The sequence below is a fragment of the Urtica dioica genome, chromosome 2, assembly GCF_054948205.1.
Source record: "Urtica dioica subsp. dioica isolate 48M chromosome 2, U.dioica_male_clone48M_v1_H2, whole genome shotgun sequence".
In the NCBI taxonomy this organism is placed as follows: Eukaryota; Viridiplantae; Streptophyta; class Magnoliopsida; order Rosales; family Urticaceae; genus Urtica; species Urtica dioica.
Genome location: NC_142757.1, coordinates 45976197 through 45991215, shown reverse-complemented (window position 1 = coordinate 45991215; position 15019 = coordinate 45976197). Strand labels below are relative to the sequence as shown.

At 35.2% G+C, this 15019-nt stretch overlaps 2 protein-coding genes across 2 annotated transcripts; one reads left to right on the top strand and one right to left on the bottom strand.

Annotated features, from left to right (window-relative positions):
• The first annotated feature begins 7477 nt into the window (after window positions 1-7477).
• Window positions 7478-10662, top strand: LOC149404998 (putative serine/threonine-protein kinase PBL19). The gene is made up of 4 exons (XM_089606740.1): window positions 7478-8251; window positions 9144-9404; window positions 9500-9622; window positions 10187-10662. The coding sequence occupies exons 1-4, from the start codon at window positions 7898-7900 to the stop codon at window positions 10628-10630; spliced, it is 1182 nt and encodes a 393-aa protein (XP_089462866.1). The 5' UTR covers window positions 7478-7897; the 3' UTR covers window positions 10631-10662.
• Window positions 10663-11361: 699 nt separating this feature from the next.
• On the bottom strand, window positions 11362-13376 carry LOC149404997 (Putative membrane lipoprotein). Its single transcript, XM_089606741.1, has 3 exons — window positions 12784-13376; window positions 12585-12703; window positions 11362-11708 (listed from the first exon to the last, which is right to left on the bottom strand). The coding sequence occupies exons 1-2, from the start codon at window positions 12873-12875 to the stop codon at window positions 12595-12597; spliced, it is 201 nt and encodes a 66-aa protein (XP_089462867.1). The 5' UTR covers window positions 12876-13376; the 3' UTR covers window positions 11362-11708; window positions 12585-12594.
• Window positions 13377-15019: the final 1643 nt, after the last annotated feature.

Below are 15019 nucleotides of genomic sequence, written 5' to 3'. Positions count from 1 at the left end.
TTCTCCCATGGGTGGATTCACCGAGTTCTTCAATAGAGTCGTTGGTTGTCGTAGCTTCTGTCAAGAAGGTTGGGGGGTCACTCTCTTGGGACCCTGGGTTTGGGTTTTTACGGGCCTGTTTGCTCTTCTTGGTAGTTGGGCGAAATTTTGGGCCCGTCTTCATTTTTTGAGGCCCATTAGGGTATGGGCTTGCTTTCCTTTCCTCACGTGCGCCAGCTGAAGTAGGTATTTGAGGGTTTCTGTTTCCTTCACATGGGGGATAGGAGGGAGTGGGTAGGTTTAGGTGCTTCTCTGACACAAGTACTGGGTTGGGGGGAGTCCCAGGAATTTCGGCTGGTTCGGTAAGTTCAGGATCCGGGGATTCCTCGTTAGGTGTCTGACGCGACGTGGTGGGTATGGGATTGGGTGAGGTAGGGGTTTCTCGAGAGGAGCTCTTCTCTGAACTTCCGTCAAAACAGGGGAAAAGCCTGGATTCTGCCTTCAGCCACGGGCCCAGGGCCTGACTGGTTTTCCCGGCCGCGTCGGAGACCATTGTCACTTTTCCTTTGCACTCCTTCTGGTCGTGGCCTAGTTTTCCACATCCATAGCATATCCCTGGCAGCTTTTCATATTTAAAGGTTACCCAGTGCTGTTTTCCGGCCACCGGGATGTAACGTCCTGGAAAGATTGGGGTGTTGATGTTGATTGAAATCTTACATCTGAAGAATTCTTTGAGTACAGAGCAGAAAGTTCCATCCCACTTTAGCTCCATGATTTCCCCTCCAGAGGAGGCCAGCCGGGAGATGTTTTTTTCAGTTCTGGCTTGTAGTGGGATTCCGTACATACGGACCCAGAGCTCTAGAGTGTCAAACTTGCAGTCCCTCCACGCTTCAGATTCAGGCCAGGGCTTCAAGAGGAGCATCCCCCCATTGATCACCCAGGGTCCCTTCTCCAGCACTCGGTTACACGAGTCCTTCGTCAAAAATTCAAAGCCAACGAAGAAGGCCCCTTGTTCTCTAGACAGAAGCTTCATTTTCCAGCCCTTCACATCCCACCACATTCTCTGCAAGATGGAATTGAGGAGTTTCAAGGAGCCAATCTTTGGGACTATGGCTTTTCCGACCAGCGTTGCGGCTCTTGGATTCTGCGCCGAGTCTTCGCCCTCATTTGTAAAGGCGTTTTCCCAATCGTCGTCGTCCACGTTAAGTGCCTCAGTGAGGTCCACCAAGGACTCAATATCATCTTCTTTTGGGTATTCCGTCTCCATTCTTCACTACAGAGGGCTGCGAAGGAGAGTCCACGGTGTGGAGGGCTCACCTAGAGAGAAGGGAGCAGCTGAAAGTGTATATATTGTGGTGGTATTAGTTCTTACACTTGTGTGTGCTCAATTTAGATCTAGATAATGTCTTCTTAGATGGTTGAGTTAGTTCTTGGACATGATTTATTGTTTATTTTAGATTATTTAAACTTGGATGTCTAAGATTTGGTTGCCTTTTGATTTAAATGACTTGTATGTTCGAATAATTAGTTTCAGAGTTTAGAGTTATTTTTATTTTTGGACGAAATCAAACTTGCATATGTTGAACTTTAATTTATTTTAATTTTCGTTGAAGTAAAAAAAAAAGTGTTTGGCCATCACCATGCAAAGTGGCCGGTGACTCCTGGCAAAAGTGGGACGACAGATGAACTATTCACCCAATGCAACAACTTAACTAGCTCGTAGTGTTAGAGAAAAAAAAAATTAATACGAATTTTTTCCAGAGTATGTAATTAATTAATACGATTTTTTTATTAATATACTATATATTTCGGCGAATTTCTCCGACATTTAAAACCTTGCTATATAATACAACTCGTGAGATTCATTTTGATCCCATGAAGTCTTGGTCCAAAGTATCTTTTTTCTGTGCCCAACACACCAAATCCAAAATTCAATTTAAAATTTTTTTTTTTAGAAAAATAGCCAATTTAAACGTTTGATAAATATTAAGTAAATAACCATAAATGATTATGTGACTTAATATGACAGTAGCTATTTACTTAATATTTACATTTGTAAATATATGAAATTAGCTATTTACCTAATATTTACCAAACTTTTGCTATTTAACAATTCCCAACGTTTATATAAAACTGAGATAAAAGTCTATAAATATCACAAATTTTGAGTTTTACATTTATGCATTATTTGTGTTTTATGCATAATATATAAAACTTATAAATATCACGAAACATGAAATTTTAAGTATTAATGCCAAAATATATCAAATTACCGTAAAATCGTTAATGTTGATGCACAAAACATTTCGAAAATGTTGCAACTTATTTATTTATTTTTTTAAATATTACGGATGACTAAATCTTTTCTAATTTTCACCAAAGTTTCAAGAGTTGTTAGAAACCTTATAAAATATTGATACAATCTATGTTATTTTTGGTGATAGAAATCCGCGAGAGATTGAACTCTTTTGTTGTGGGTGAAATTCCTTTTGTTATGTTTTGTTTTTTTTTGTTTTTTTTTTTTTTTTGAGATCTTTTTTTGGTCAAATGTGAGAAGATATAGACAAGTTAGATCATTGCTATTTTAGTCCAAATATCAAATATTTCCAAGACGTAGATAGGAGTAGGACTCTCGAGACCAATTTCATATATGGACGCTTTCTTCAGTTTTTTTTCCTCTCTCCCGCGGCTCAGTGTTTGAATTAGGGCTGTACAAAACCGAACCGAAAATCGGATAAAACCGATATGCAAACCGAACCGAAACCGAAATCTGGAGTCACATCAGATAACCGAAATTCGGATTCGGATAACCGATCCAGTTTCAAAAACTGGACCGGATATCGGATTTGATTTTAGACAAATTTGGATATCGGTTATATAACCGATTTTTTTTATTTAAAAAATTTAATTAAAAATAATTAAACATAGGTCTTTCATAACCACATAGACCATGATTTTGAAAAAAAAAAAAAAAAAAACTTCACAACATTTTTTACCTAACTTTTATTTTTTATTTTTTAGACTGTGGATTATTATTTTAGAGCTTTATATGACTCATTTTGTACTCGTGTTTAAATCATTGTAATAATTTTAGAACTAGATATGTATTCTAAAAAGTGGATAGCCGGTTTGTTTAAACCGGATATAAAACTGGATCCAAAATTTAAAGAATCGGATAACCGAATTTTGAAAAACGGATATTGGACCGGATATTGGATTTAAGTAACCGGATAACCGAATATTTGGATAACCGAATTTCGGTTTTAGACTAAACTGGACCAGATATTAGACCGAATTTTTAAAAACCGAATATTCGGATTCGGATATGAAAAATGTAAGAAACCGAACCGAACCGATCCAGTTTCAGCCCTAGTTTGAACTTGAATTAGTCCTTTTTTATTCTTCTTCTTTTTCTCGCGGAAATGGAAGGTGAGTGAATAATAACTTTTCTTTCTTATAAAAAAGAGGGAAAATGACACATATATACTTTGTGTTTTAGTGAAATGTCGAGCTTAACCTTTGGTTTTTAAAAATATTGAAATCATACAATCTGTTTAACTAAAATGACGAAATTATACCCTGAAATAGACAACAGTACCACAAATCTTCTTTTTATTGATATTTCATTGACGTTGACTATAATATTATATGTAAACACCAATTATCTTTATTTATTCGAGTCATATATGTAATTTATTTAAAAACTAAAAATATAAACAACAATCTCTTAACCGTGAAGAACGCAAAAAGAGGCAAAAGGGTAAAAATCGACAGTTGATAGTTATCAAAATTACAGATTCGAACAGAGAACCCATGATTCAGTTGCAATTCGAACACAGAATGTAGTCATCTCTTGGGAGATATGAATTTTATTATTTAATTTTAATTTAAGGCTATTTTTATGTGAAATTTGTTGTAACTAGCCAAATTTGTCTTTCTTATTTGGGGAATAACCCAAGTTTCATTTTATTAAGCAAATAGCCCATACTTCAGACCATAATGCCCTCACTTCCTTCGCGAATAGATTAATTTAATTAACGTACTGGAGTGAGTTAGGTTAATTAATTAACTTATTGGTTGAATATTAGCTTAGGTTCTGATTTTTTTGTTAGTAAAGTTAATTTACTAAATGATTGAATTATGAATTAGGTTAATTAATTGAATGCTTTGAATATCAATTGACTTAAGTTCTTATTTTTGTAATTTTTTTGTGAATTTCAAATCCTTCACGAATCAGTTAATTAATTAATTAATATAACTCACTCCGGTACGTTAATTAAATTAACCTATTCACGAATTTACAGTGAATCAACAAAATCTTCGAATCCCTTGTCGGAATCCTCTCTTCCTCGCGGCCGTGGAGGACTGCGATTTTCCTCTCCTCGATCGTCGCCCTCGCTCCGGCGCCTGGCTTCGCTTCGTCGGAGACGGAGGCGGCGATTCCGGTGATCTCGTTGGAGATGAAAGGGATTGATCCGGAGTTGTGCTTCACCTTGGAAGACTGAGATATTCCTCTCCTCGATCGTCGCCGTCGCTCTGGCGCCTGACTTCGCGTCGTCGGAGACGGAGGCGGCGATTCCGGTGATCCGGAGCTGTGCTTCAACCTGGTTTTCCGGCTCTGAGAGCGAGCGCAGAGGAGAAATACTAGGGCTAGGGCTCCGATAAGGGTGAGAGAGAGGATCGCGATTACCACATAGAGACCTGAGGTTCACCAAGAGAGAAAGAACGAAGGTGAAGAACAGAGTTTTTTTTTAGTGAATTGAACGAGTTTAGTTAGGGGTAGTTTAGGAAGTGTCTAAATGTTGGGCTATTTACTTAATAAATTGAAACTTAGGCTAGTCCCTTAATTTTGGTGGGTCAATTAGGCTATTGAGCAAAATAGCCTTATTTTTATTTCAAAATTGGAAATTTGAAAGTTATGATACTGTTTTGGATTTGATTATGTTTTTTTTATATAAAAGTTAATATCAATGAAATAGAGATTTGTGACACTATTGTCCATTTCAGGGTATAATTTCATCATTTTAGTTAAACAGAATATATGATCTCGACATTTTTTAAAATCAAATGTTAAAGTTGACATTTCACTAAAACAAAAGGTATAAATGTGTTATTTTCCCTATAAAAAATGACTTTTTCTACTACATCACATATAAAGAAATATATTTTTAATTAATTCGCTTCCATGGAAAATATTTCGCTCCACCAAGTACAATACTATTTCTCAGTGGTTCGACGAGTGGGAATCACTGGAATAAAATATTAAGCACGTGATATAAAAATAAAATCCACAACTATTGTTCTTTCGGTTTCTTATTTGCCAAAACGCATTTACAACTTTCTTATTTATTTATTAGCTTATCCTCGTATCTTTCTATTTTGTATGTTTTGGCATTTTTCCTTTGGGCTGTGATGCGTTCCCACCTAATAATAGCTTACCTGCTCAATAATGTTCACAGTGAGAACTCAATATGTCTGGAATGATTATTTGTTACAAACTCACATATTTCTCTGCTGTAAAGTTAGGTATATATTTTTTTTTTTCAAATTAATGATGCAAGGACCTACTTTCTTTGGCATATGGAATGATTATTATTCTTATAGCCACTGCAAAAAAAGACCGGATAAATTCATCCCGCCAGTCGACATTGATGATTGAAATTCGAGGTAATGTTTTTGACAACTTTCGAAGTCTCATTTCCCGTAACATATAAGTAATGAATAACGCGTACTTAAACTTGACCGTTCGAACATAAGTGCAAAATCATTTCCGTTCGAACGCGCCTCCCGATCCTTAAAGAAAAGAAGACTTTCAAAATCCTGTTACTTTTGGATCTAAAATTTTCGTTTATGAAAGAACAAAAAGCTGAAGAAAATGTTTGCCGCTGCGAACATGAAGAACAAATGATCTCGGATATTGGAAATTAATCAATCGATCAATTCAATTTTTTTTAAATAAAATAGATTTTGTTAACAAAAATAACCTGAAGGAAGGCCTTCCGAGTATACTTCCGATTCTTTTATGGAACTTTTATGGTTCCAACGCGCCACCATAATGGAAGTGAAAAAAATTCATAACTAAGCTAAAACATGCGTGACTTTTCATATTTCACTCAAATTTTTAAAATATTTCACTAGTACCTTTTTTTTTTAAATACCCTCATGTTTCATAAATTAGTCAACAATTATTGCATTCTGATAACCAATTATTAAAATCTGGTCAACAACTATTGAAATTGGGTTAAATGTTATTAAAATATGGTTAAATTTTATAGAAATCTGGTTAACCTATTATTGAAATCTGATCAATAGTTATTGAAATATGATCAACAACTATGGAAATCTGATAACTATTATTGAAATTAGGTCACAACTATTAATATCTGGTTAACTGTTATTGAAAATGATCATTTATGAAAATTAGAAGGTTCAGCGGCTAATATTAAAAAAAGTTACGAAAAATGGTTACTTTCGACTATTTTCACAATGGAAGTTCCAATGTTTCGGTGGCGTATTTTATGCCATAAGATGTATTATAATAAAAAAAAATGAGAAACGTACATGAGTAAGAATAGAGTTAAGAATGTATTCTTTATTTTATAGAGACAATTAGGTCAGTAGCTTAATAGCTCATCATCTTTTTGAAAAATAATTAAGAAAATAGTCCACACCTAGTCAAAGTAAATTCAATTAATTATTTTAGTTAATTTAATTTACTTCAGTCTTAATTGTTATTTTCTTAATAAAATATAACTTTGATTAGATGTTAAAAAAAGTTAGGAGATTGACTAATTACAATTATAATTAGGAACTAAATTAAGTCAAAGTAGAATAAATATTTCAGGATACTCTCATTTAAACAAAAGATCAATTACTAAACTTTTTCGAATAAAAAATTAGATATTCTCATTTGAAAAGAAATATTAAAAAATTCAAGGACAGATTTGCCCACACCTAACCTAGACTGTTAGCAGATTATTTGAGGTATTAATCCAAAATTAAAGTCATCCTTAACGTTATCTATATAAAAAAAAATATTAATAAAAAAACAACAACAACAACAATTCGATACAATAATGAAATATTTATTTTCAACACAAGTAATTTAACGTGACAAATTTATTTATGAATTTTTTTTTTACGCGGAAGAAAAGCTAAAATAAAGAGACTAACTGCAAAAAAATGCTTGCGTCAGCGTACGTGTTGTTTCACTTTCATCACGATCGCAACGCTCTTTCACTCGCTATTGAGTATTAAGAATTAACATAAAACTCGTCGTCACAAATCAGACCCACGTGACGTTATCACTGACGACGACCAGTCCTAAACCCAATTATACCGCTTCAACTAGATTCAATGCCAAACTTCCTCACAATTCTCAAAAATACAATTATTATATATATATAAATGAATAAATAAACAGTATATGTTGGACCCAGAAGTCTTCTTGGTCTGTTATTCCCTCTCTCTTACGGTCTATCCTCTTCCTAGCCTTTATTTTTTTTCGTCACACACACGACACCAACAATAAAGACGAATTCTCTTCTCTCTATTCCAATCACTCCAGATATCGATTTCGTTTCATATCCATTGCTTTCTTTTTCCACGTAATTCTTCGTTTTCACACTTGAAATAACTCTCTCTCTCTCTCTCTCTGTTTGAATACACGGTTTGGTTTGTTGTACTTTTCAAACTCCGTTCCTCTCTTCAATTCCTCGCTTTCGTAATTCGTCGTTTTTCTTATATTATAGTTTCACATCAAATCCCATCTGAGACCTTTTATCCCTATATCTCATGTATATATAATATATATACACACATCACAGTCGTGGTCTTCTCAGCTAGATCAATCGACTCATTGAACCGATCGATCGGTGATTAAAAAGAAAAAGAAAGAAGAAGAAAGAGAAAGAGAAACATGAAGTGCTTGTTTCCGTTCAGGGAAAGGTCGTCATCGAAGGAAAAATCGAGGAAATCGGATTCGGCGCCGGAATTGAGGGGAAACGACGATCGGAGCAAAGGGGAGGCTCGGTCGTGGCGGTCGATGCCGTCGCCGCGAAGCATACCGGAGCTTTACAGGGAGAAGGAGCAGAATCTGAGGGTTTTCTCTCTCCAAGAGCTCGCCGAGGCCACCAGAGATTTCAACAGGATGTTCAAGATCGGCGAAGGCGGTTTCGGAAGCGTCTACAAAGGCACGATCAAGCCTCCCAACGGAACTCCGGGACAATCCACCGTCGTCGCCGTCAAAAAGCTCAACCAGCATAGTTTGCAGGTCAGTCTCTATCTAGGTCTGAACTGAGACGGTGAATTTTGGCCGGTTTTAGGAATGTGGGTTGTTGGATAAGTTAATAGTGAATGGGCTTCGTGGGCTCCGAGGATTGTGGGTTTTTTTTTCTTTCTTTCTTTCTAAATTTGTGCTCTTGTTTGTCATAGACGCATATTTTATTGTTTTTGTTGTCATCTTTAGATTCTTTACCACGCCATTATTGAGGTTGTTTTAGTTTGATTGATCAAGTTTTCTATTTTTTATACTTATTTATTATTATTATTTTTTTAGAGAAGTTGGGTTTTAGCATAGTTGGTCATTTTTAAATGAGTTTGAGTGGTGTTGGGGATAGAGAGAGAGGTCTGGTTGGAGTGGTTTTTAGATGGTTTGTGATTGTAAGATTGCATATGATAAATCGAATTTAAAAAAAAAAAAAAAAAAAAAAAAGGCCAAGAGTAGCCACACCTGAGTTGAAAAGTGTATCTTTTTTTTTTTTTTTGATCGAAGAGTTGAAAAGTGTATCTTGAATGTTTCATTTCCCTTCTTTTTCTTCACATGAAAATTATGATATCCTTGATGAGCATTCTATTTAATTTAACCATTTTTTTTTCTTTTTAGCACATAATTTGGAAATGCAACATCAATCCCCCATATACCATAGTCCCACTTAGTTTAAGGCTGAACAAAAGTAAGGCCAACGGAATAAATTCAACTTCGATAATAATTAAAAAAAAAAAAAAATAGGACAATATTTATTTGGCATAAATGCAATTGACAAGTTTCATGTAGCTCATTTAGTTAATAATTTTGTTTATATTAACGAAACGTTGCCCCAAGTTTCACGTGGCTTAGTTAGTTATAATTTTGCTTATTCTATGCATTATATTTTTGTGATTAGGGGCACAAAGAGTGGCTCGCGGAAGTTCAATTCCTGGGAGTCGTAAGCCACCCGAATCTAGTGAAGTTGATCGGGTATTGCTCGATGGACGGGGAAAGAGGGATTCAACGCATGTTGATCTACGAGTACATGCCAAACAGAAGCTTGGAGGATCACTTATTCAAACGCACTCTTCCCGTTCTACCCTTCATCAACAGATTGCAAATCATGCTCGGCGCCGCCGAAGGCTTGGCTTATCTCCACGACGGATTGGAAGCCCAGGTAGCTTTTGAGAAAGTTGAGCATTGTGTGTGTGTGTTTGTATTTGAGATGTTGTGAAAATGGCTAAGTTGTGTCATTGTGTTTTGGGTATAAAGGTGATATACCGAGATTTCAAGTCTTCGAATGTACTATTGGACGAGAAGTTTCAGCCAAAGCTGTCGGATTTCGGGCTCGCTAGAGAAGGGCCGACCGGAGACAAAACTCACGTCTCCACCGCGGTAAGATTCATGATTCTATAATCTTTGTTTATTATGGCCTTGAAAATGTGTTGAAAACTACTCTTTTCTAACTTTTTTATTCAATTGTCACAAGTAAACTTGGCATAACCCATGGCTTTCTAATAATTGTTTAGAGACGTTATTTAATTGGTGAAACAATTTTTTATGTTTGGAATTTTGATATAGCTCATAATGTATTATTTAGAAAGGAAAAATATATATATATATATATATATATATATATATATATATATATATATATATCTAGACGAAACAGGAGTATTTTCTTGATAAAAACTAAAGCACTTTTCTCCAAGGAATTTCTTTTTCAAAAGCTACGCGCCCGTTTGACAAACTCATTCAACAAAACATGATATTTGACCTTGTGTTGAAAATATTAGAAAAATAAGAAAAAACGGCATTTATTGGTTTTCAACCCAAGGGCAGTGTCAATCTAATGCAACTACATATTTCGCGATTAAAATTAATTAAAAAGACTCGGAATTGATAGTTGTCCAAATAATTGAGAAAACTAAGTGGCATGGTGTGATGATCTGTGATCAGGTGGTGGGAACATACGGGTACGCCGCGCCGGAGTACGTGGAAACGGGGCACCTGACGACCCACAGCGACACGTGGAGCTTCGGCGTGGTGCTGTACGAGATTCTGACGGGGAGGCGGTCGCTGGAGCGCAACCGCCCCACAGCGGAGCAGAAGCTCCTGAGCTGGGTGAGCCAATACCCGCCCGACAGCAAGCGGTTCAGCATGATCATGGACCCCAGACTCAGGGGCGACTTCTCTCCCAACGCAGCTCGGATGGTCGCCAGGCTGGCGGACCGTTGCCTCAACAAGAACGCCAAGGACCGGCCCGCCATGACCCAAATAGTCGACAGCTTGAAACAAGCCATCCACGAGGCAGAGACCAACGGGCCGTCCCTCGCTTCTTCTTCTTCTTCTGCCCATTCCAACTCTATACAATTTAGACCAAATGGGAGGCCATCCAAGTAGACATTATTATTTTTTTTTATTTTTTTTTTTGGCGTATGAGAAGAAGATATATTGAGCGTGTATTTTTATTTTTATTTATATATATATATATATATATATATATATGCTAGTTTTGTGTAATGTATATGTAGAGGTCGTTCATGCATACGTAGATGAATTTGGCCGGATAAAGAGAGGGCCTTCATGTTTTTGAATTGGGAAGAAATGTGAATATGATGGGTGAGGTTTTTAATAAATTAATTTACATTTTTTGCTGTCTTCTTCTTGACTTTGGAACCAAGGCGGTGAGACTATGAGACGAGAATTTATTTGACTTGCGTGTTGACTAAGATAAGCATCTGTCGAATTCAATTTGGTTTGGTGCAACTGCAAAGTAGGATATGCACCAGCAATTATTCTTTATATTATTAAGAGAAAATAGAAGCAAAAAGACTAAATATTTTCAGGATGCAAGTCTTAAACCAAGTTTATCATTAAAAATAAAAATAAAAATATGAAAAAAAAACCCTGTAGTGCTAAAAGGACAAATATTGCAGGGTCTATCTTTTTTCGGTTATTCCACATATTTCATGTCTGTCAAGCCAAAACCATGTCATGATCTAGTTTTCATTCCTGTTCATCAGTTTTCATTTATGATGCCACTTTCATCCAAAACACAGATCAGTTTCGCACGCATTACTACTGTTATTATTTACAGAAACCTAAGATCTTATTATTTGGATCAATACGGACAAACACAAGCAGGATACTAATATCTAAAGATTCCAAAGTGATATTTAGATCCAATTTATATAGACCGTACAACATGATATATACTACTAAACTTGCTTTTTTTTTTTCAAATACCAGCAAGGAGTGTCTACTAAACATGATATATACAACATGATCCAACCACTTAAAACCCAAAATGATTGTACAAAAGCCCCAAAACAGAAAACTTTATCAACCGGGAAACAAAACTCTTGAACACAGAAAAGTCGAATTGGTCCGCTTCACTTATGATCAGTAGCTTCTTACTCATGAAAGACCTTCATCCTCGAAATCATAGTCATCTTCTCATCATCGTACATTATATAACCTGATTATTCAAAGACAGTCATATTTGTAGTCAATGGAAAATTGACTAAGAAACAAAAGGTTCAAACATTGCTCTCAATCATCAATGAAACCTCTTCCTGAAACATTTGACATCTAGGCTACGTCAGGAACTTGAGTTGCACGTTGGAAAGTCGAAATTCGAAGGAAAATGTGAGGGTAAATTTAAATTCTCTGCTTTTGGAAGTCAATGAAGATGTGAGGGAAAGAGACTTAGTAAGAAGAGAGACACACGAATAGCCCTAGTGTGCGAATTTGGGTGTAAATCAGAAGGAAATCGCCTCTTCCACTCGTTTTTCCAAGGGAACCGAAACCTTGACTTTTGGTTGTACATATCCCTAAATTTTCTTTTCATCAAATTATCCTCTCAATCCAAACAACAAATAATAAAATGGATTCTCAGTTTTCCTCCTCACATTTCCCAGGTTCCAAACATAGCCCTATAGTTCAGAGTCCGGGTTTAACTATAAATTAATTATGATTACTCACTATTTTCAAGTTCCAAACATAGCACTATAGTTCAGAGTCCGGGTTTAACTAGAAATCGACTATGATTACTCACATTTTCCAGGTTCTAAACTCATTCCTATAGTTCATAGGCCGGGTTCAACCGGAAATCAATTCTGATGAAGCCCCCATAGAGCTCTCAAGGCTTAGGAGGGGCTATTATCACCCCAAGATTTTATTTTCTCCAGTCATTGTGATTAAGTGCCTAATACTACACAGATATCATTCGATTTCGAGTAAGATCTTAGGGCAAAATCAAAACTTCTCCCGAAGAAATGAATCCAAGCACTGAATTATATGATCATATCTCAATTACAAAAACGGTAAATTTAGTAGAGAGAAAGATTGGTACGAGATTGAAGTCAAGAATGAGACGGTGGAGGGTTGGGGCCGGGCTTTTCACGCCGGAGATCGTCGATCAAGCTGCCGAGCTCTTTCCGAGCACCTTCTTTTCCGAACATGAATCCGTACCTGACAAAAGGTTTGTGAGATTTCAGGTAAAGTGAGAGAGAGAGAGAGAGAGATAGAAAGAGTGAATCCGAAGGAAGTACCATCCGGAAAGGGCGGAGAAGGCCGCGGCGGCGGCGACGACGTGGATCAGAGTGAACTTCTTGTCCATCTCAAGCACCCTTCGAACATTCATGGCTGCTCAGCTTTTGACTCTGGATTTTCGTCCAACGCAGAGAACCTCAAAATCGATTTTGTAACCGCTCACCGTTTGAGAGAGAGAGAGAGAGAGAGAGAGAAGGGTTTAACTCGGTATATAATTTGTTTGTAACATGAAAAATTGCATCATGAAGAGAGAAAGAAAAAAATTCATTTAGATTAAAATAAGAAGAAATTTAAAAACATGAAATTTAACAAGAAGACGAATCATGTGCTACGTGACGTTTAAAATATCGCCGCTTCTACAGAAGCCTCTAGAGCTCGCACATGTCCTTCCCTTGCGAAAAACAGAGCTAGAGTGGCTTCCGTATATTTTTGCGCCACTGTGAAGCAATAGAAGAGGAAGAAGGAAAGAAAGAAGACAAGTGCAAAAGTGCACTGGATTTTCGGGAAGAAGAAACAGGAGGCAACAGAATTTTTTTTCTTTGTTTTGCGTTTTTTTTTTTTTTTTTTTTTTTTTGCAGAGGAGAGGCGCATCTGGTGTGGAGAGAGAGAGAACTACGATTAGGTTAAATGAAAAGGAAAATAATAAGCCCAACCAAGGAAAATAATAAGCCCAACATATAAAAAAGCCCAAAGGCTCAGCTCTTTTTATTCATTTATTATTAGATTTTGAGATGTGTTACTATGCTGTGCATACTAATAACAAGAAGCACGAAAATAAGTTTCTTTAACTTTAACATAATAAAATAATAATGAGTATAAGAGGATAAATTTAAAGGGGTGAAAAACTAATTAATTAAAAAGATAAATGTATTTTTTTTTTAAAGGGTGAGAAGATAATTAATTAAAAAGATGTACTTTTATAATTTGGAATTGATGATGATGATGTGTGTGTGTGTGTGTGTGTATATATATATATATATATATATATATATATATATATATATATATATATATATATATTGGGTTTTTTAAAATTTATTTTTTTATAAGATTTTTGTCGATATATCCGTCGGTAATCGATATATCATTGATATATCACCGATATAATCGGTAGTCGGTATTGAGATTGTTATAGAATATCCATCGATATATCCGTCGATACTCGATATATCCGTAAAATCAGAACCTCAGTATGGGTATGGGTATCGATATTTTAAACATTCAAATAAATGTAAATATTTCATAAAAAAAAAACAAATAAATGTAAAAATTGTTATAGAGTAAGTGGGTGAGTGAATTGTTTTCCGTGAAGCATGAATTGTGTTTTATACAATGGTCGAAATACCGTTAACATTATTATTATCGTTTCGAGATTCTGATTTCACTGGTATTCGAAAGTAAGCCAGATGAATACTGTAGAATTCAAAAAATGAAAATGAAAACTGTACCGTTGAGAATATCATTACTGTCGAGGAATACCGAGAAGAATGTAGCGAACAAATGTTTTAAAAAAAAAATCATACATAACATAAGATAAAAATGAAAAAAAATCTATAATAATAGTTCAACAAAAATCCAACACAAATTTAATGACATAATTCAATACAAAGTACGAAATCAAAATAATGATAATATTCATGTTAAAAAATCAACTAATTATACATAAAATTTTATATTCTATAACTAATTTTAAAAAATAAAATAAACACACACATTCAAATCTAAACTCTATTTTCTGATGTAACCAAAACATTTAAAAAATTGGATACAAACTCCAATTAAACACAATAATAAAGTTAGAAACTAAGAATTTGAACTAAATCATAAAAAATTAACGATAAATTTCGTGAAAAACACTAAATATCATCAAAACCCGGAATGGTTTTCTCGGAATCCAAGAAAAATTCAAGTTTTGTACATACCTGTACTGAGACGGTCAAAAAAATGGTTTCCAATCTGGTTTCTGACCGGAATCCGCGGAATTTCAATCCTTGGTTTTACATCATATTACACATCTAAATTATAGGCAAATGGAGGTGACAAAGTCAAACATTTTAATTGGTACAACACCAATTATAGAGAGGGAAAATAATAGTACTAATTGGGTAATTACAAATAATGAGCAAACAATAATATTTATAACAAAAATTACATTCCTTAATAAAAATAAGAAATGCATGCATTAAACAAGAAGAAGAATTCTCCTTTAGACACATCGACCATATAGTATGTACT